Source organism: Gouania willdenowi, chromosome 9 (genome assembly GCF_900634775.1).
Source record: "Gouania willdenowi chromosome 9, fGouWil2.1, whole genome shotgun sequence".
NCBI lineage: Eukaryota > Metazoa > Chordata > Actinopteri > Blenniiformes > Gobiesocidae > Gouania > Gouania willdenowi.
In genome coordinates this window covers 38,300,213-38,322,854 of record NC_041052.1, presented here as the reverse complement: position 1 = coordinate 38,322,854, position 22,642 = coordinate 38,300,213, and the positions used below count along the sequence as shown (strand labels likewise).

The following is a 22,642-nucleotide window of genomic DNA, read 5'->3' as shown; positions in this document are numbered from 1 at the left end:
AACAAAACAATGACAGGGACGTCTTATCATCACTTTTTAGCATTATTTACAGCTTACCGAAGATAGAAGGAATTGAACCCTCAATCAGACAAAGTCTTTTTTCAAATCCTTCTTTATACTGGTGGAGGTTGCTGAAGCAGTCATCCTTGAAGTGCTTCGCGCACACACAAATGACCTTACCCACAGATGTGGGTACATTTCCATGAAAAATAAAACTCAACCAGGCACTTTGAAAAGGTTCTGATGCTGGGAGACGGTGTAATGAAGCGTGTGGGTTACTAAATCCAACAACTGAACATTTTGACTTATCCTCTCGTAACTTCTGCATCCTTGAGCTTGGACTACAAAATAAAAGCGAGAAATAAAAATGGCGGATTGCTCGAAGTGTTGGACCTGGAGTTGATGTCCTAATTTTGCAGTTCCGCTGCAAATACTGTGATGTAATAGTTCAAAAGACATAATAGAGAATAGAAAAATCAAAACAGATTGGAAAATATGAGCAAAACAGAATATAAAGATATCAACGGAGCACCTGAAGAGACTAATTTGATTTTTTCTGTACTTCTAAGCACTCTAAATATACAACAAAATGCATTTAAGGGCTAAAAAAGTGGATTTAGCATGATATGTCCCCTTTAAGCGAGTATTTACCTGGTTAAAACCAGTATTAATCAATTTAAACCAATATAATGCAGTTTAAACCAGTATATACCAGTGTAAACCAATATAAACCAATTTAAACAGTACAACCCAGTGTAAACCAGTTGAAACCAGTATAATTATGTCGTGTGCTGAGGAATATCAGCACTAAGACACTTTGAGAGTTCCTGTAATTTTCTTGTACTGGCGTTTTGGTGAAAATGGTGTCCATTGGAACTAATGACTGAGTTCTGAACATAACATGCTAACACTCAGACACAGTCACCAGTTAACATGAGACACCAGTTCAATTCAAACACCAGTGGTTCAGCACTGATGTTAAAAGGCAAAGAATGTGAGTGTGATGATGATGCACAAGATGATCAGAAGGGACAGCCCCCTCCTCCTCTGAAGAGAGTCTGAGTAGGTGGGTGTGTGTGTGTGTGTGTGTGTGTGTGTGTGTGTGTGTGTGTGTGTGTGTGTGTGTGTGTGTGTGTGTGAGGGAAACCTCTCACCCTCTGAGGGGAGCAAACAGGGCACTTCTCTCTCAAACGGCACATTTGCACATTTCTCTGCTGGGATGAGGATGTTTGAGGCTCAGCAGCACGGCCTGTGTGTGCTGTGTGTTCTGAGTGTGTTGCTCCACGCTGCTGCAGCCATGGTGAGCGTCTCCTACTACTCTCATGCTTTCAGAGGATGAAGGAACAAATCTGATGGTTCTCAGTAGCTCAGCCTGATCGGATGAGTTTTACTCCAAATTTGCATGAAGGATTTAAAAAGGAAATCATTTCAACAGGGTTACAAACATGTGACTGTATCAGTTTGCATTTTGAATAATGACAAATCTGAGCATTAACACAGGAAAGAACAAAGGCTGTGTGTAGTGTGTAGTTCTGTGGATTTAGATACATTTTGTTTGTTTTTGTTGTGTTTTTTAAATGATTTAGTGTGATGATAGTGTCATGTTATGTGTTTTTGTAGTTGTTTTGATTATTTTGGCTGTTGTTTTGTGTGTTTTGTTTTTGAAATAATTTTGTGTGTTTTTGTTGTCATTTTGGGTTCTTTTTTAAATAATTTTTTGTTGTTTTGGTTGTCATTTTGTCTGTTTTTTGTTGTTTAGTGTGTTTTTGAAATAATTTGGTGTGTTTTTGGACTCATCTTGTTTATTTTTGTTGTTGCTTTTTGTGTTTTTGAAACAGTTTTGTGTCTTTGTTGTTGTTTTGATTGTAACACAGTCACTGTGAATACTTGCTGTCATTTAGTGTGGTTGTTTTTGTCGCTTTGTGTGGATTTGAAATAACTTTTTGTTTTTGTTTATGTTTTGGGGTTTTTGTGTGTTTTTAAATCATTATGGGCCTGTACTGCGAAGCTGGATTTCCTCTTATCGTGCTAATTTTTAGGATTTATTCTGTGTGTGCTGTATTACGACGCTGATTAACATTTTACCGGGCTAAATAACTGTGGTAACAGGCTGAACGGCTAACCTGGTCGGGACCGGTTTAGCCGTCTCTGACCACGCTGGCTTTTCCCATTTCATCAAACTCCTGCCACAGCTGTCAGTGTTTAGCTTTAGCGCACATCTTCAGAAGACCCACAAGGTTGATCACAGATTAAATGATCAGAGACGTCTGGGAGGCGCTCACGCTCAGCGGCAGCCCGCTCAGGAGCAGAGGACCCATCCATGGCACTGTGGAGCCCTCTGCCTGTGGGACACATCTATACCCCAGGGGCGAACGTGCAGTAGCATTCGTCCCCAGGGACAGCGTGACGACGGGGACCCCACAGCCCCCGACCCGGAGGGGGCCGAGGCCTCCCGCCAAGTGGGAACTGCCACCATGCTGCTTATAGTGGCAGATTTTGCTTTCACATGTTGCGCCCCTGGCCTTTGGCTGGGTTGCTTGAGCGATGTACACATCACTCTTGTTTGTACAGGTGTATGAATGCGTGCTTGTGAACATGAAGGGGTGGCAACAGCCAAACTTCCCGTGGAACATGTTCTTCTCTCCCGACTGTCAGAGGGCCGTGCCTTGGTGGTGGGGAGGATGGGGCATGAGGACCCCATGGATGCATGCGTGAAAGCATAACAAGTGGAGTGGGGGAACGAGGAACATCCAGCTTCATTACCAGGGGCGAAGAAAGTGGTCAGGCAGTCTTCTTCTTCCTCCTTGATTGCGTGTGCTGAGCAGACTGTGCTGGCACAACTGCAGCCGAGGCTGGGGGTTTTGCGGCCCTAGCCAGGCGGAGAGCTTCATCATCCCTCTTCTTAGCTTCACAGCACCGCTGCATTGAAGACAGCGCCGAGGGCAAATATCCCCTCCAGGATCACAGGCGCATCTAGGATGTCGGCCTTTTCCACATCAGACAGCTTAGCAAGGTCGAGCCATTGCGCTCGCTCCTGAAGCACCATGTTGCCGCTTTAATCATGGCTTGCACAGAGCAGCGCCGGGTGCGGAGATGCACATCGGCCATGGTTGATATCTCCTCCATCGTTGCTGGGTCCTGTGACTGAGGGAAATTCTCACATAGTTCTGCTTGGTAAGCCGTGAGGAGGGAGAGGACATTCAGCCCCCTGACCGAGAGCGCAGCTGCAGCATATGTCCTGCCAGACAAATACAACTGGAGACGGTCCATCCTGGTCAGTAACAACCAGCGGCTCCACCGGTGGCATTCTGAGCAGTCCGACGCTCTCTATCGCCTCGCAGTCGAGGAAGAGTCACCTGCCACTGGAGACTTTCCGACAACAGAGTCCATGAGGGCTGTGTCCTCTTCGCTCTCTGCGACATTTGGAACACTGTGAAGAGGAAGGAAGGGGTTCTGCCAGCCGGGCATGTTCCAGACCCAGGCAGTCGGAACAGACCTTGTGCTTGTCTTTGCTTGAGATTTTGTTCCCACATTGACCGAGGCGAGCCTGAGTGCATCTCGTTTCCTCAGTGAGGGGAGCCTTGGCTTCCATGGCCATACTTGATGCAGGCAGGTAAAGCAGGTGGATTAGCCTCAGCTACCACGTGGCGGATAGCAGGTGCTAGCAGGGATGCAGGCCTACGCATGCTGAGACGTCGAGGACAGCTTTCGGCTCGAGACAGCAGCTGGCTCGCTGGTATCTGGAGGCTCAGATACTGTGGTATGGAGCTTTTGGCCGGGTTGCTCACTGCTGTGAGTGCTCGGGAAAAGGACCAACGTGCCGAGGAGCCCGGAGATCTCCTGGGCTCTCCTCCAACGCTGTCACTTTGGCGCACATTGGCTCCTGAGTGGCTCTCTCACTCCGGTGACCGCCACGCTTAGAGCTAGGTCTAGAGCTCCACGGCTTCAGCAAAACCAGCTGTGGGACCACAGATTCCAAGTGGTCAACCCCAGGCAATTGAATCAGAGTTCTGAGTTGCATTGAACACAACATGAGACAGAGATTTCCTGGTGATGGTGCCGCCTGTGGGTGGGGCCTAAGAGTCCACATGTGTGTGTCGCTCAAAGATTTCCTCAGGCTGGGTATTGGATGAACAGCACCTGGGTGGGTGGGCCTTGATCAAAATGGGTCTTCACCGCGGGTGGTTTGAAGTTTCATTTCTGATACTGAAGAACTACTTTTACTTCATTCTTTGTCTGATTTCTTGAGTTTCTTCCTAAGACTCACTAGATATGATGTCACTTAGTGAGACATTTCAACCGTATTCGAGTGTTACATTGGAAAGACTCAAAATCAACATTCATGAATGTGTTGAGAAGTCCATTTGGCAGAGTGTTTGGGGTCACACCTGTATCAGTAATGGATGAAAGGAACTTTTGTATGAGATGCAGGCAGAGTTTACACAATGTTAGGGATCATGGCCAGCAGCTTTAAGCCTTAAAATAAACAAAAATGATTAAAATACACATTTAAAGAAGGAGGCAAGACGTTTAAGATAAAAAAGAAGCAACAAGTCAGTCACCAGTTAAAAAGATCGCGAGTTAAACCATAACCATGGCCATCCAGGAGCTGGCAGAGAAAAATCCGCCCCCGGAACCACTAAACAACGCAGAAGATCTCAAATAAATGTATTTTTTCTTCTTATTGTAGCTTTGAATAAAGGATGAGGTATAGATTGAGTGTTGTGATGATATATTGTCGATCAGAAACAGTGATTATACAGAGATCGCCATCCAACAACGTGCGCCGATGTTTACTATTTACCGTCAAATAAATTACGGAATGAAGAGTTGCACTTTTTCTAGATGGGTTTGGTTTATATCCAAAAACAAGACAATTTTTCTATAATCTTGCTATCAAAGGAAATGTTTAAATATATTTTCATTTCCTTCTGCTCACCTTACTTATAACCTCTGGCCCCTCCCGTTAGGCTGAATCCGAGTGTCCGGCTGAGTGCTCCTGCGCTCCGACGCCCCCACTCTGCCTGCCAGGCGTCAGCTGGGTGAGTGACGGCTGCGGCTGTTGCAAGGTCTGCGCTCGGCAGTTCAACGAGGACTGCAGCACCAACGAACCCTGCGATCACATCAAGGGGCTGCGCTGCCACCTGGGGGTTGGAGGAGACCCTGACAGGGGGCTGTGTCGAGGTGAGGGAGTATCTCAAAGTACTACACCCGTATTCAGTGTGGATTTAGGCTATTTTAAATGAGAACTGGCCAATTTAACACTGTTGATCCTATCTTCAAAGGGATTTATCTTTAAATATTTCCCCAGTAGTTTATGAAAAAAAATTACTAAAATGGTTACAGGTGACCGCTGTCTGTCTCTATAACATGAATGAAATGTTCGTAAAAAAAAAATGTACCTGAAGTGAAAATGTATATAGCTAAACAGTGTTTAATGTCTTACTAATAAATAAAATATGTGCAAGTTTTATTTTAAAAAAAACACATTAAAATGACTTTTTAAATAAACTTTATACCTTCGGGCATAAACAATGGAGAGTTGCCATTTTGGTCAAGATATGCTGCACGTTTGTTGATTCCTATTTACTGTTGCTAGGCAACAGTGTTCTGTTGGTTCTGAACAATGGCGGAGTGTAACGATAATGGTTGCTATGACAACAAGAGGAAAAACCATGCAGAACCAATTATTTAGCGTTTCTAAGCCAAATAACTACACTAAGTCATAGTTAGCCAAACGTTAGCTCCATAATATCAGTACAGGATACACACGTGAAATGTTTTGTTATGACTAAATTCGGTGAGCTACTCTGTGAGGGATCTGCGGGCTAAGCTAATGGGCTAAGATGTACCAATAATTAAAACCCTGCACTGAAGAAAAGCAAAAAAAATAGCAAGAAAGCAACAGAAAGTCATGATTTTTACATTTAAAGATGTATAAATATGCAGAAATATTCAAGTAACTCTTGCCAGTTGACCTTTTGCCAGGCTCAGGTATCCTTCAACTTTTTTTGTACGGTGTACTGTTTGACATCAGGGCAAACTACTGAGTGCATGAGGAGGTGCGTGTGTGATTACAGTCACGGTTGGCTACACTTAATGCATGATCTAGAGATATAAAAGGGAACAGCTGATCAGCTGTTGTATTTAAGTGTAGGTCAGTGGTGTTTATTTAATGCTTAAAATGTAATTAAACAGAGGAATAAAAGGATAATATTGTATCCTTTTGTACCTAAATTATGAGTTCAGGTTTAAAATGTGTCAAACGTGCATTTCTGACTGATTGGTTGATGGTTTTTGTCTCTCCTCCACAGCCGAGGCGTACGGTTTACCCTGTGCCTTCAACGGCCGCGTCTACCAGCACGGCGAGGACTTCCAGCCCATCTGCCAGCACCAGTGCACGTGCATGAACGGGGTGGTGGGCTGCACGCCGCTCTGTCCCCCACAGCTGCCCCTCCCCTTGTGGCTCTGCTCGTGGCCCCGCCTCTCACGGGCCGACGGCGGATGCTGCGAGCAGTGGGTGTGTGACGACAACAACCGCATCGCCGAGGGGCCGGACGAGCCGAGGGCCACACCCACCGTGGACCAGCTCCACCCCAATCACATCGACTCCCTGCTGAGGGCCCCGACTCCTCCTCAGCAGCCAGGAGAGAACGCGTACAAAGAGCGTCTGTCCTTCCCCGTGTCCAAGGCTGCCCTGGAGACGAGCTGCATCCCTCAGAGCAGCGGGTGGACGCTCTGCTCCACCACCTGTGGGATGGGCGTGTCCAGTCAGGTTACCAATCACAACCCAGAATGTCAGCTGACCAGAGAAACCAGACTCTGCCAGATCCGCGACTGTGAGCAGCGGCCCGCCATCATCACCAAGGTTCGAGGAAAACGAGATAAAGTGCATTTTTAGCCACCATTCATTTCAGTTTCAGTCTTCGGACAATAATGCAAAAAAGTTTTTGTTCTCGATAGCTGATGAAAAGCAAAATATTTGTTAGTCACATTTGATTATCCTTTTTAAGCTATAAATGTCTTTTTACGAGCCAAACACTTAAAGCTGCAGTACGTATAATCATGAGACTTGTATGGAATCAACCACACTCCCCCTTCTCTGTTTTGAATTTACCGGCATCTTTGTGAATGCTCCAACTGTGGAGCTCTTAGTGACTTTTTTTCAATAGACTAGTGACAAATCTATGGACTTGTGTTATTGGAGAGTTTTCTGATGTTTTAGAGACTCCGACATGTTACTGTCAGAGTTATGGTACAATCACACCAAACGCGTTTCGGACGTCAAAATCGTGTTTCACGTGCGTAGTTGGACGCTTGTGCTCATTGAATGCAGACGCTTGTCACTAGTGTCAAAGAAGCTCGGGACGTGCATTGAGGGGAGGGGCTTCTCTGTTGCCGATGGTGTTCATACAATGGATGATATTGTGGCGATCAGTTACGTTCATAATTCACCCAGTGACTGTGAAGTGGTGGGGAACATTGTGTTGAGAAGGAGGTGTTTTCGGTCGGATGTATTTTGGTGTGACTCAGTGTGTGCACTGTGATGTCAGAGGGCTATAGAGAAGTGTGGGTGAATGGAGAAAAGTTTGGAGTTCCTTGCTGAACACACCGCCTCCGACCCCCGTTCATCGGTTCTACATTATCCAGAAAGTGGCTTGGCTTTATTTGCGCCTCGGTGCCGTTTCCGGATTCACCAGGGAGCGCTCTTCCGTCTCTCCCATGCCCAGTTTGACGACTTGCTGACCGGCATCGGTTCTTGCATCTCCTACCAGGACACTAACAACAGGTGTTCTATTCCAGCAGAAGAATGCCTGTTTATCTCTCCGCCTTCGGTTAGTGTTTTTTTTTCTTCTTCTCATTATTCTGATACGTCACGGTTGGGGAATGCTTCTGATTGGTTGACGCGCTGCGATATGCCCCAAAAGTTCAACAATCCCAACTCCAGCGTCGGCCGCAAAAACTAATGTATGCTTTGTTATGTTTCTATCATCAAAGATCTACTTTTAACTCAACTCTCACATGTATATAATATGTACGTATGATTGACGTCTACGATTTGAACTACTACTAAAGAATGTTCCCTTATGCAAAATACAGTATTGTTGAGCACATGACGTTGTGTGCTCACGTGTAATTTTACGTAAAGTTTTTACATTTGTCCTAAACTGATAAGAGCACATGCTGTACATATGCGAGTTGTTACGCATAATTGAAACTTTTACACTCGCACAACACAAAAAAATTAAGGCTGCAGTATGTAAAATTGTGAGACTGTAATGGAAACAATCCCACTCCTCCTTTCCCTCCCTATTTCAAATCCACAGACATCCTCGTGAACGCGCACAACTGTGGAGCTGTTTGCAGCGACTTTTTTCTCAAAAGTGACTTTTGACAAATCTAGTGACTTTTTATTATGTTAATGAAGAGTTTTCTTTTGATTTAGAGATTGAAAGCACGTATCAGTCTGTAGTTACTGTCATAAACAAGCAGCGGGTGAGCCCCTCCCCTGTCCCAAAGCGCTCACAGGCAGTCAGGTTTGTAGTCCCTAGACACAGCGCTCCCAGCTGCAGGTCAGAGCGGAGAGGAGGCCCACACCATTCTTGTCCATTATGTATAAGGTTTACAAGCAATCTGTCCTGTCTGTTTTCACTCTCCCTCTGACACCAGTACGTGGCGTGGACTTTGCGCGCTCACAGACGTCCGCTTTGAGTACGCTCGAACCTCTGCGGAAAATGTTTCACTTGAGTTTGTTTAGAACTTTAAACTGTTGCTTCACCACATCAGTCTTCCTTTTTTCCTCTTGATTTGATTTCCTACCGAAATGCCTGCCTTTGCACTTTTACTACCGATAGAACGTGAACCAGCATCAACTTTTGTTGAGCAGCCAAAACAGCTCATGGAGCACTCCGTTTGTAAAAAGATCTCTAATTGGCTGTAAAAGCAGCATAATACTCCTTTTTCTTCTAAAGCTTGAATACAGAGCAGAGAGAAGGAGCAGAAGTCCAGAGTCCTTTCAGAAGACTTTGAATTACAATGTGATCAAAGATTAGGATGGATTTATGAAAAAACTTACACACTGCAGCTTTAATATCACACTCCAGAGACCTACTATGCACTGCAAACTCAATGAGTATATACTGTCTACTATATACAGTACTATAATTATGATTAGGATGATGAGCATTCCCACTGAAGTATACTTTCAAGTTTCCCAAGATGCATTTAGAATCTACAATGAGGCTAAATATCTCTGTTGATTTTCCATCTTTTGAAAGTTCTGAAAACCTTATAAGTGAGAAAGTGACCAAGTAGAACATCAACATGTGCTCATTTCATCCATAAAACTCATGGAAATCCACATTGCTTGCCGACATTTTGGAGATTTTCGGAGACCCTCCATTGTGCTACTGACAAAACTTCCAGTTAACTTCAAAACAACAGCCCTATTTACAAAAGCGTTAAAAAACTAATGAAAGACAAGAAGAGATGCTTTTGTTTTGAAATGGTGATGTTTGATTTTTAGCTTGAAGCCGGTCCCATTCCTCCCTCAATGCATCATGGGGTGGTTGAGTGTGACTATTGTACCCACCGTGCATACTTAAAAAATGTCCCCATATAGTATACATCCAGTTATTTCTGACGTACTTTTCATACTATCTAATGTGAACGCACTACATACTCATTTTGAACTTATTATGAGTAGTAGTTAGTATGACATTTACAATACAGCGACAGATGTGAATCATGTTGAGCGGGACCACGAGAAGCTGGTTACGTGTGTTTACATGACCGTGTAAAGGTAACATGTGCGGCACACAGCTGAAGATAGATGTTGAAATGCGTGAAGTACATCTTTGATAACAAGGGGCTGTTGTTTTACTGACCTGAATTAATTTAATAACGCTGTGTAAAAGTTGTGTTAACTTATAGTTTTGGACCCACGGCTCTGTGTGTGTCCCTAACAGGGGAAAAGGTGTCAGCGGACCGTTCGTCCGGAGGAGCCCATGAGCATCACATTTGGCGCCTGCTCCACGTCCCCGAGGTACCGGCCGCGGTTCTGCGGTGGCTGCAGTGACCGCCGCTGCTGCACGCCGTCCTCGTCTCGCACCGCGCGGCTGCGTTTCCACTGCCCGGATGGAGACACTTTCTACAACGTGATGTGGATCCAGCGATGCAGCTGCAGAGCGAGCTGCCGCTTGGACGACGGCGCCTTCAGCCCAGCCATCGACCTCTCCAACGACGTGCACACCTTCATGGACTAAGGGGCCTTTTAGCAACGCCCCCACACGCTCGCTTGCACTTTAGGCTTCCCGCCTCCTTGACGTAGCTTTGTCCGTCCTCGAGGCTGCGTCTCTTGCACAACACGCAGACTGAATATTTATTCCAACAGATTTCTACGAACTTCATCAGAACTGATGAGTTTGCTTTTAATTTTAAGGTGTAAAGAACAAGAACGTAGCATTTTATTTTGTGACTGTACTTCCTGTTAATGAACGGAGGTGAGAACAGCTCAGACCAACCTCTAAAGCCCTCTCTGTGACACCACTTTTTATGACCCGTCGCCATCTTGGACATCACCTGGAAATGCTGCCAAATATTAACAAAACTACAAAAAGACAAAATTGTGACAAAATAAACAAAATGACAACGAAAATAAACAGAATCACTCCAAGAATCTGCAAGAGGACAAAACATCCCCAAAATGATGAAAAAAAGACACTAAATGATGACAAAAATACACAGAGTAATGATTAAATTACACAAATGAATAACTAAAATACAAAAAATAATGACAAAAATACACAAAATGATGACAAAAATACACAAAATAATGACAAAAATACACAAAATAATGACAAAGGTACACAAAATGATGACTAAAATACACAGAATAATGACTAAAATAGATAGAATAATGACTACAATACACAAAATTGTTACAAAAATACATAAAAAAATGACAAAAATACACAAAATAATGACAAAGGTACACAAAAGATGACTGAAATACACTGAATGATCACTAAAATACACTAAATAATGACAAATAACACAAAATGGTGACTAAAATATACATAATAACTAAAATACACAAAATGATGACAAAAGTACACATAATATGACTAAAATACATAAAATTATGACAAAAGTATGCAAAATGATGACTAAAATACACAATGATGACAGAAATTTACAAAATAATGACTAAATTACTCAAAACTATGGCAAAATTACACAAAATCAAAACTAAAATACACAGAATAATGACTAAAATACACAAAATGATGACAAAAACAAACAGAATTCCTCCAAAAACACACAAAAATGACAAAAAAAAAACCAGATTGAACTAAATTTTTGTTTCCTGTGTTAGTGCTCCTATTGATCTTTTTTCTGAACACTGACATGAATGTTGATAATGTGACGATCGGATCAGATACAATCACACGTTTGTGGCTGATTAAAGTTGAACGTCTCTGGTGTAGGAGAGAGCTTACAGTGTATATAATGTAGACTTCACTCAGTGTGGAGTGGAAATGTGTAGATTCACCTCATTTTTCGGGGTCTGATATGATTGTGTTCTGTGTGTGTGTGTGTGTGTGTGTGTGCGTGTGCGTGTGTGTGTGTGTGTGTGTGTGTGTGTGTGTGTGTGTGTGTGTGTGCATGCTTGAAATTGTCCCAATTATTATTGTGTTGGTTTCACATTTTTACATCAACATTATTAAAAGGATACAAAGCGTGTTCAGTTTAATGTGATTTTGATGGGGAGAGTTCCCGACATCCTCAGCTTTCTGTAGATCAGTCCATCAGATGTAAATCTATATTTTTCCTAAAGGATGTCATTGGTAAATGAAAGGATTGCATTTATCCACTTATAATCTTTTTTTCCTAAACGCAGCTGTCAGATCTGCACCAACCAGGATCTTCTAACAATGAGCAGGTCACGTTCCAAGAGAACTGATTGGTCAGGAGGCGGGACTTTAGTACTCGCTCAGATATTATCCACTTTATAACCTTCCATCAAAGTGTTCTTAGTAGAGCCAGGCCTACGGTTTAAACCTGGTTTAGTCAAGCCGTCCGTGACCACGTTAGCTTTTCCTGTTCCATCAAACTCTTCTCAGCTTGGAGCTCCCCAGCTGAGCCAAGCCAGCTGACAGTGTTTAGCTTAAAAGTACGTCTTCATAAGATCCAAGAGATCGATCACAGACTTAATGATTAGAGACATGAGGGTGCATGCGCTGCAGCTTTTACGATGATTAAACAGCCAATAGAAACCAATGCTGAGACCAACGGGACGTGACATCATCTGTTACTGAGCAGTGAAAATAAAGTTTTAGAAGTTTCTGTGGTTTGGGTTCAAGATGGTGTTATTTAGTCAATTTATCACAGAGAGCAACTGAAGCATGTGATCACACACTGATCATGTGAGTTTGATAAGTTTTCAACACCTTTTAACACGTAGTTTATGAGACTTGTGAGGGTTTGATGAACTCAGCACTAAACATTAAATTCAAATGAACAGAGGGAGCAGCTCAGCCGTGCGCGTCGCTGGATGTCACGTCCAACACTGCAGACGCTCCCGGTGCAGGTGAGCAGAGCGCACAGGATGTGTAGCACTGCGCGCACCTTACAAAAAGCAATAGTGTACTTTTGTCATTGGGGAGCCTTCACTTTGCCCTGTGACTGTCCCTGAACAGCCCCTCCCTCTCTGTATTATCACAGATTCCTCATTATTAATCTCTGATCAATGAATGGACATTTATGCCGTGCGGTAAACGGAGACAATGGATACACACGTATCCTTATATATTATTACTGATGGTTTAAACACATACTGTAAACATTCCATTTAAATGTACAGTACACATTAAACACGTAATAAGGCTATGATTCTATCATCATTTGTATCGATTTAAAATCATATTTAAACGTTTATCATGATATTCTGTTGAATTTGCTTTTAAAATACCGTGTTAAAGCTGTATTTTTAAGTATGACACATGTCTTTTTCTTTTGTAGGTCTTTGTTGAGTGTTTTAAAGCATCACTAAATGACTTCTTTCAAAATGATGACGTGGTTTCATATGAGCGCTTCTGCAGCTTAAGCCAAACCTGCTGCTTAAACCTGGTCAGGAGCAGGTTTGACCACGGACTGTTACTATGGTAACTAAGGTGTTTTCTCTTTGATGAAACGACCGTTCCAGTTCGAACCCGGCTTAACGGAGCCGGACTCTCAGGTTAAACCTGGACTTAACCCTGAGCTGGGTTTGATGAAATACCCTTCTGGTCACGACTAGGTTAGGTGTTTAGCCTGTTACTATGGTGATTTAGCCCAGTAATACGTCAGCCAGCGTTGTAGTACAGGACACACTGAATAAATCCTGGAAGTAAACGTGATAAAATGAAATTCAGCTTCATAGTACAGGCCCGTTAGGTTTGATTTCTGCTACAAACAAACAAACAATGTGGATGTTTCCATTAAAAGCTGAGGTGGTTTCCTGCCTGTGGAGGTTGTTAGTTTGAGGGCCCAGTGGGAAACAATCACACAGAGGTTGACCAACAAGCTTCCCATTCATGCAGTTGCACTGGGAATGTGCAGAACCAGTGACACACTACCAGTATTCATCACCGTGTGATCATGATGCACTTTGTGCTTTGTTCAAACTATTCAAGGGCTGAGGAACGCCTTTCCGGGTCCACACAGAGCAAACATGACGCGGGAACTCCACATTTCTGTCTCCATCCCAGAGGAGGGAGGAACGCAGTGGCCTCCTGACTCCAATTCGCAGACGGAGAGGGAGAAACCTTCCTCTCCTCATTTCAAAAAGTACCAAAATAATAATAATAACAATAATATTATATTGAATGTCCTTCCACTTATTTAATATAATCAATCACATTTTATATTTTTCATTCAATATAATTGAAATATTTTAAGAATCAATAAATATCTTAAAGCCAAATTAATGAATTGTTTCATTTATTTATTTTACTTGTAACAAATACAACACAGGTATCTCATCAAAATTATATGAATATTATATAAAATTATATAAAATCCTTTAAATTAAAAATTTTACATTTTACATTTTAAAAAAACGTTGGTAATTATCTAGGTTTATCTTAAGCTTTAAAAAAAAAACTAAATATTGTATTAATTTGTATTCTTTATGGGCCCTATTCTCCTTTATTTATTTTTTACACGGGGGGAGGGGGGGGGGGTTCACTCGGGTCTTTCATGTGTGGAGTTTGCATGTTCTCCCCCTGTGAATGCATGGCCTCTTACCTTCTACATCTCCAAGGAAATGAAGGGTTTTTTTTCCATTCCATCACACTGTGATAACATGGAGGTGCTGAGCCTGCTCACAGAGTGGATGAAGTGACAGTCTTCATTGATGTGTCTGCGTGTGATGCAGCGCGGAGGTTTATTTTGGCGGGAAGCCTTAAGGTGAGACACAGCCTAGCACGGACGTGTGAGTTTGGCACCACCTCGACAGAGGAACAGGAAGAATGTCGGAAAGGGAAAGCGACGTGGTACAGGGAGCGATGGAAAGTGGCTCATAGTGAGGAAACAACACAGCCTTTAACCCTTCACACAGGTCAGAGGTCAGAGGTCACAGAGCATCATGCTGATGATCCTTCACCTCAGGGATGGGACAACAAACATATCTGATCCACATTTATCTAATCCCAAATAATCCCACCTAAAATAATTTCATCGTCATCGCAATCTAGTGTAAAGTAATCTATTTACAACTTCTTTAATTTAATCTAACCTAATCTGATGTAGTCTAATCTAATCTAGTTTTGTTTTATTTTATTTTATTTTATTTTATTTTATTTTATTTTATTTTATTTTATTTCATTTTATTTTATTTTATTTTATTTTATTTTATTTTATTTTATTTTATTTCATTTTATTTCGTTTCGTTTCGTTTCGTTTCGTTTCATTTCATTTCATTTCATTTCATTTCATTTCATTTCATTTCATTTTATTTTATTTTATTTTATTTTATTTTATTTTATTCTAATATGAAGTAAGATGATCTAATTTTTTAAAAACAAATATAATGTAATGTAACCCAAAATGATTTGATCTGATGTAATGTAATTTGTTCTATTCTCAGGTAATGGAATCTATTTTAAAGTAATCTAATGTATCCTCAATTAAAACAATATGAATCAATATAAATTAAATCAATTTAATATAGTGTAATGTTATCTAAACTGACCTTATTGAATATAAACTGATTTGATCAATTTGATCTAATCATTATAATATATTATATAAATAAACCCCACAACACGATATGCAGTATGTAGTGTCGTATTACACTTTCAGCAACACCAAAATAGTTGACAACTTACTCTCCCCCTCATTCTATTGTCCCACCCTAACTCCATCTCCCCTGTTCCTTCCCCCCACACCAAGGTGCAACACTGCCCTCTCTTTTTATATCTTCGCTCTAATCAAGCTTTTTTTTTTACCCTTCCTTAGGGAGGGCTTCTGAAAGTTAATATTATGCAATGCAAATAAATGTATTTGTTTCACTGCAATAATAAAACATGCACAGCTGTCGTAAAAAGAATGCACTACACGTATGTGCAGGGTTAAAATCAATTACATTTTCCAGTTACAAATATGTTCTCAACTATCCATGTTCAATTACAACTCAACTACGATTACAGTGGACATATTTTTTTTCAATTACAAATATTTGTTATCCTCAGAAAGTCAATTAAAATTATGTTCTCAATTAATAAAGTTCAATTACAATTAATCACAATTACTGGCTGAAATAAATAACCTATTAAAATGAAACCTTGTGTTAGCTTTCTGTTAGCATCTCTTATGAAAACGGGTCCTAAATCAGCTGTAAAATACACTAAAAACAAATATTTATTTCTTTTCTATCTATTGGTTACCTTGTTAGGCTTCCTAATCAATGAAATTATAGGTTTTAATATTTTTGGCGTGGCCATCTGAACCTTTTTTGTGTCATTTTTTGTAAAATGTGGGAAAGCTTGATATGAAATTTAATAATTGTAAACTACATATGTGTAGAACTGTGCATATAACTTTAACAATTTCATGGCAATTACAATTACAAAGTCAATTATCTGAACTCAATTACAATTTAATTACGATTACGACAGTGACAGGTTTTTGAAATGACAAATACAATTGTAATTATGTCATAATTGTTATTAATTATCAATTATGCGATTACAATTATAATTAACATTAACCCCAACCCTGGTTAAAATAATAATAATAATAATAATAATAATAATAATAATAATAATAATAATAATAATAATAATAATTTTAAACTCAACTTTTATTTTCGGGTGTTTTCTGCCCTCTAGCGGACATAGAGTGAATTGTAGCACCTGAAGTGGAGAGATAACTAAAGAATAGATCGTTTCGTGCCTTTTCCACAGCGTAGTATAAATAATGCATCTCACACAGAACGAGGTAAGGGCTCAGTTATGACATTTTGAGATATAAACATGTCTCAACTGAGCTTTGAAAACATCTGTACGCTGCTGCCCTCTTCTGGAAAATCATAGGCGGTACAGCAGGAGGCAGCTCTCAGTGACATGCGCTGTAAACGTCACAAAGTGCCGCAAACTGTCACAAAATGCCGTGAAATGCCGTGTGTACAATTTTTTTTTTTTTTTTTTTTTAGCGGACATTAAAGAATTAATTCACTAGTAAATATGGATAGTTGGGCTACGGGCAAGTTGAGTTGAGGAACGGGCCAGTTTTGGCCCGCGGGCCGCCAGTTGAATAGAATGCACTACATCATGGACAACAGTGGATATTATAATATTCAAATAGATAAACCGGACCATTGTGATCCATTAGCCAGCCACGTGGACTGCGACTCAAATCACCGTTATATTGTCACGTAAAGCCTCTACACACACAAAAAACTACGTTTTGTCGAAGAAAAACATATCTATATATAATGTTTTTCATGTATGTTAGTGTGAAATTGATAAAACGTGATAACTGATCAGTGTCACACTTTTTCACCATTTCGAGCGGGTAACAAGATGAAGTCTGCAGTGCAGAGTCAACCGAACTAGAGATTTCGAGCGCGTCCAGCCAATAGCAGCAGAGGAGTCTGATGCACGATTGGTCGAAATTGTTGTCATTAAGTGACATGACTGCGTGTTAGCCAATGAACGTTCACTTTGAGAGTCAATGGGTTGAACCCAGTGGGACTATAAATACCGGTGTCACGCCTTCAGTGCTCTTTTACCGCTTAAACAAAGCCTGTCGTGACCTCTTTGTCCATAAGACGTCTCATCTTTTTTCCAAAATGAGGGAAATTGTCCATCTCCAGGCCGGCCAGTGCGGAAACCAGATTGGTGCCAAGGTAAGTGAAAGGATATTTATAATTTTGAGTCCGACTTTGTTGTTTTAGTGCTGTGAGTTGGCGCTTTGTGCCTAGACTTACTGAAGCCACACCCTGTATTTATCGAAGCGTTCTACTTGACGTTTTTCTCAGTAATGTCCAAAATGAAATGACTGAATGTTCATGAGAGTTATTTAAAAAGAACAATACGTAATATTGACGAATAAAACTAAAATTTAAGGGTTTTAATGTTGAGGTTTTCCCTTAATGTGGAAAACAATGTTGGTTATCTCGGGCCCTACAAAATCTGTTTTATTTTTTCCAAATCCCGTTTTTCCCACTTTGATTTTTTTTTTTTTTTTTTTTGTTTTGTTTAAATTCCCCCTTTTTTTAATAAATATTTGTCATTTTCTCCAGAAAAAGAAAATTTGTTTTAAGGTCTGAAGAAACAAAATAAATACATTAAAAAAAAAAAAATCATAATTAAGCAAATGTAAAAAATAAAGTAAGATAATTAAAATGTAGATAAAAGTTGTAGTGACATGGATTATTCTGACTGCCACTTTTTAGTTATTTGTCATATAAAGATGTATGAGAGCAGAATTAATGTCACATATTTTCCTCTCAGGGATCAATGGTTTACTGAATCTGAGCAGCGTTATTGATAGGTTTTGATCAACTCAATTTAAATTACCCAAATTTATTTTGTCTTCTGTAGCCCTTAAATGTTTTTTGAATGACGTTGCTTCTCCGGGCTTTTATTTTGTAAACCGGAAGTTCCCATTGAAACGTTGTACTTTAGGTAGCTTGTTGACTGTGAACGTGTACCTACGAGACACGGACAAAAGGCTGGAATAAAAATAATTAAAACAACGCGGACTGAGTCATTCTTCGTTCACCAGGCACAACAGTTTAAACACTGAGCAGGGGAAGATGATTAAAACTGATCACGTTCGCACGGAGCGCTGCTGCGTTACACAAAAAATGGGCGGAGCTTCACAGGCACAACAAAGTTAAGCGGTCACTGGCTTGCCTTGTTTATAGACAGTTTGTGGTGTTTTAAGATAGACAAAGATATATCTAATAAATTAATTAAAGTTTTTTTTTTTTTAGATAACCTACCGTATTTTATATATTAAGGCCAGTAGATAATATTTGACAATCCGTCTGGGTTCCTTTATTGTCTTTCGTGAATTTGAATTGGAACAGATTTGCAGAGAAGCACGATAAAGGATTCATAAGGGTAGCCCCCCCCTCCCCCCCACAAAAAATACATTGTATTTTTTCCAAATTAATTTTTAAATATTCCATTTTTAGACATAATCATTTTTTTCCCCCCAGAAAATATTAGTTTAACTCCTGTGAGGAAATAAAATAAATACAAAAAAAAAACGTAATTAAACAAGTGTATGTAAAAAAAAAATAAAGATACAATTAAAACTTAAAGATAAGTTGTAGTGACATGAATTATTCTGACTGCTACTTTTTAATTAATTATGCCATATAAAGATGAATGAGAACAGCGTTAATGTCACCCAATTTCCCTTTGGGATCAATGGTTTACTTAATCTAATCAGGTTTTGATCACTTTTGAATTATACAGTTCTGGGAGGTGATTAGTGACGAACATGGAATTGACCCAACTGGTACTTACCATGGGGACAGTGACCTCCAGCTGGACAGAATCAATGTCTACTACAATGAAGCCTCGGGTAGGTGACATTAGATAAAGTGTTGCATTTGGATGGCTGTTCATCATAGGAATGGGATCCACACAAGGTTCCTGCTGCTTAACAGAAGGTTTTCCTTGCCGCCATGATGAATTCATGTTGGGTGTGGGATACATATGTATGTGTATATACGTATATATGCATATGTGTGTATCCATAAAATGAAGAGTCCGTCCTTAAGACTGCTCTACTGTAAAGTGCCTTGAGATACCATTGGTTATGATTTGGCGCTATACAAATAAAGATTGATTGATTGATTGATTTGTTCAGCTGATGTTTCTTCCTCCTGTTTCTGATGTGTTTAATTTTTTCACAGGTGGCAAATATGTGCCCCGCGCTGTGCTTGTGGACCTTGAGCCTGGTACCATGGACTCTGTCAGGTCTGGACCTTTCGGGCAGGTCTTTCGGCCAGATAACTTTGTTTTTGGTGAGTTATTCAATTGAAAATGTCTTTCTCTTAAACTTGGTGCACAGAAAACTGAGTTAGCTTTTTGTGCTCAGGTCAAAGTGGTGCTGGTAACAACTGGGCAAAAGGCCATTATACAGAAGGGGCTGAACTGGTGGACTCCGTCCTGGATGTGGTGAGGAAAGAGGCAGAGAGCTGTGACTGTCTGCAGGGCTTCCAGCTCACTCACTCCCTGGGGGGCGGTACCGGCTCCGGAATGGGCACACTGCTCATCAGCAAGATCCGAGAGGAGTACCCCGACCGCATCATGAACACCTTCAGCGTGGTGCCCTCCCCCAAAGTGTCCGACACCGTGGTGGAACCCTACAACGCCACTCTGTCCGTCCACCAGCTGGTCGAGAACACAGACGAGACATACTGCATCGACAATGAGGCTCTGTACGACATCTGCTTCCGCACCCTCAAACTCACCACACCCTCGTACGGAGACCTCAACCACCTGGTCTCTGCCACCATGAGCGGCGTCACCACCTGTCTCCGGTTCCCCGGACAGCTCAACGCTGACCTGAGGAAGCTGGCGGTCAACATGGTGCCATTCCCTCGTCTGCACTTCTTCATGCCGGGCTTCGCCCCCCTCACGAGCCGTGGCAGCCAGCAGTACAGGTCGCTCACGGTCCCCGAGCTCACACAGCAGATGTTCGATGCCAAAAACATGATGGCCGCCTGCGACCCACGTCACGGCCGCTACCTCACCGTCGCCGCCATCTTCCGCGGTCGCATGTCCATGAAGGAGGTGGACGAGCAGATGCTGAATGTGCAGAACAAGAACAGCAGCTACTTTGTTGAGTGGATCCCCAACAATGTGAAGACTGCTGTGTGTGACATTCCTCCCAGAGGCCTAAAGATGGCCGCCACCTTTATCGGAAACAGCACGGCCATCCAGGAGCTGTTCAAACGCATCTCTGAGCAGTTCACAGCTATGTTCAGGCGTAAGGCCTTCCTCCACTGGTACACCGGAGAGGGCATGGACGAGATGGAGTTCACCGAGGCAGAGAGCAACATGAACGACCTGGTGTCAGAGTACCAGCAGTACCAGGACGCCACGGCCGAGGAGGAGGGAGAGTTTGAGGAAGAGGAGGGTGAGGAGGATTTGGCCTGAAAGACTTGGTGATTGTCTGTCTTGTTTGTTTGTAAGGCACTAAAAAGCCTCGTTATTGAAAAGGTTCTCTTCTAATGCCGAAATAAAGTTCTGCATCTGACATGTGTCTCTAATTACTTAAGTACACTTAGAACAGCTCAATTAACACAAAGAGTTTTAGTGTTTATTTTACACAATGATCAGAAGTAAAGCAGTGATGCTTCACTAACAGCAGGTTCTTCTCCAGATGAAGTAAGTCAGGATACAGACTGTTAATGTCCAGCTGTAGACCTTCACCAGTTCAACTTTGTTCCAAAATGGGACACGAATCCACTCTGCCAAAGAGAAATCACCTTGGTTACAGCAGTAAACATTTCTTTTCTGGTAGAAATTAATAGAGAAGTTAAAAAATACTTTAACAAATGAAGTTTACAGAAAGTTAATCTAATCAGCCAGTAATGTATCTATGACCTGTAATATGTTACTGGATAAAACCATTTTATATGAATGGTGGTCATGTTTCAAATCTACATCCTGTATTGACGAAGTTTCTTAAATATTTAGACCTTGAACGTGATACTTTTCATGCACAATTAAAACAGTTCTAGGATTTTATTTTGCAGGATTTGTATAAAAAAAAAAAATTGTAAAAACAATTACTCAAAACACCAAATAAAAGATCAATCTGATAACGCACAACCACAAAAAAAAGCCCCAACTTACTCCACCAATGTTCCTGTATTAGTGAGAATTTGATACACAGCCACACATCGTGCGGCTTCATCCTCTGTCCACTGGGGGGCAGCATCTGTTCAGGAAACTTCTGAATTGTACAAATAAAAACGAAAAGGCACCTTTTAACATTAATACAGATTATAGACGAGGTAAAAGACAAAGGTCAAAACAAAAAAGAACCAAGGGGCTAAACAATGTACTTGCAGTAATAATTAAAAAAAAAAAAAAAGATTGAGTTAAATCAATTTTTTTTTCATAAAAGAAGTGTCTGAAGGCATTTCTGCCATGAAAAAAAGATTAAAAAAGTTGAAGCTCTTTTTTCCAGTGCGTAAAATTAGGCTAAGATTTAAAGAAACATTTATGAAGATATTTACTTAACGAAATATTATTCACACCTCAATCTACCATCTTATTAACAAACAAGCCACATTTCACATCTGATACAGTGAACACATTAAGATGAATCCCTTTAGACAAACCTGTCAAATTTTGGATTTAAAAATAAGGGACATTTTCTGGCGCCCGCTACGATCCATCCCACTCACCCAACCAAGCTCCAGTATCCCTTATATTTTAAGATAGGTGTACAAGAAATCTAAAATACCCACTTGTAGGTCAACCTTTATTAACATTGAAATGCTGTGAACATTCCTACTAGGGCTGGGTGATATGACCAAAACTCATATCTCAATATATTTTCTCAAAATGGTGACGATATAAATCTTGGTAATTTTGTCAAATAAAGTCTGACCAGAAAGATAATTCTGGATTAAATTTGCTGATGCAAAATGTCACACAGGGTCATTTATTAACAAACAGCTGATCAATATGTGTCACTCATTAATCATCTAACTGAGCTTTACCTGTTGTTCTGAGAAGTTAAAGCAGCGACTCCTAAAACTAGTATTTTGATACATAATAAGCTAATATTATAGTTTTCTATATTGCCAAAATAGAAAAAAAAGGTGAAATAGGTTAAAAGTTACAAATTAATGGCCAAAAACACACAGAAGAAGTGGTGAGAAGGGTTCAAAGTGTCAATAATGGCTTAAAAGTGGCAAAAAAGTAGAAACAATTGGTTTAAACAAGTGATGTCCCGATACAACTTTTTTACATCTGATACAATACCGATAATGCTTTTAATCGATATGGATCCTTTTATTCTCTCCTATGTTGTTTAACTTAGTGATTTACAACTGCCAGCAAGTCTATCCCTCCATGTTAAATTATATCTAGTGCTGTATGACACATCATGTAGAACA

General features: G+C 40.8%; 2 protein-coding genes across 3 annotated transcripts; both read left to right on the top strand.

Moving 5' to 3' along the window:
• The first annotated feature begins 1,172 nt into the window (after window positions 1-1,172).
• ccn1l2 (cellular communication network factor 1, like 2) lies at window positions 1,173-11,015 on the top strand. Its single transcript, XM_028456349.1, has 4 exons — window positions 1,173-1,300; window positions 4,971-5,184; window positions 6,315-6,868; window positions 9,969-11,015. The coding sequence occupies exons 1-4, from the start codon at window positions 1,220-1,222 to the stop codon at window positions 10,263-10,265; spliced, it is 1,146 nt and encodes a 381-aa protein (XP_028312150.1). The 5' UTR covers window positions 1,173-1,219; the 3' UTR covers window positions 10,266-11,015.
• A 6,219-nt stretch (window positions 11,016-17,234) lies between these two features.
• tubb2b (tubulin, beta 2b) lies at window positions 17,235-20,766 on the top strand. Of its 2 annotated transcripts, XM_028458060.1 has the most exons (4): window positions 17,235-17,392; window positions 18,975-19,083; window positions 19,418-19,528; window positions 19,603-20,766. In XM_028458060.1, exons 1-4 carry the CDS (start codon window positions 17,336-17,338, stop codon window positions 20,664-20,666), a joined length of 1,341 nt encoding a protein of 446 aa, XP_028313861.1. In that variant the 5' UTR covers window positions 17,235-17,335; the 3' UTR covers window positions 20,667-20,766. The 2 variants fall into 2 exon arrangements, with proteins under 2 accessions (XP_028313861.1, XP_028313862.1); XM_028458061.1 differs by lacking the exon at window positions 18,975-19,083 and having other exon boundaries at window positions 17,277-17,392.
• The last annotated feature ends 1,876 nt before the right edge of the window (window positions 20,767-22,642 follow it).

Coding starts and splice junctions, on each gene's coding strand:
- ccn1l2 (XM_028456349.1), top strand. CDS start 1,220: ATGAGGATGTTTGAGGCTCAGCAGCACGGCCTGTGTGTGCTGTGTGTT. Junction 1,301..4,970: donor TCCACGCTGCTGCAGCCATG/GTGAGCGTCTCC, acceptor CCCTCCCGTTAG/GCTGAATCCGAGTGTCCGGC. Junction 5,185..6,314: donor TGACAGGGGGCTGTGTCGAG/GTGAGGGAGTAT, acceptor TCTCCTCCACAG/CCGAGGCGTACGGTTTACCC.
- tubb2b (XM_028458060.1), top strand. CDS start 17,336: ATGAGGGAAATTGTCCATCTCCAGGCCGGCCAGTGCGGAAACCAGATT. Junction 17,393..18,974: donor GAAACCAGATTGGTGCCAAG/GTAAGTGAAAGG, acceptor TGAATTATACAG/TTCTGGGAGGTGATTAGTGA. Junction 19,529..19,602: donor GCCAGATAACTTTGTTTTTG/GTGAGTTATTCA, acceptor TTTTGTGCTCAG/GTCAAAGTGGTGCTGGTAAC.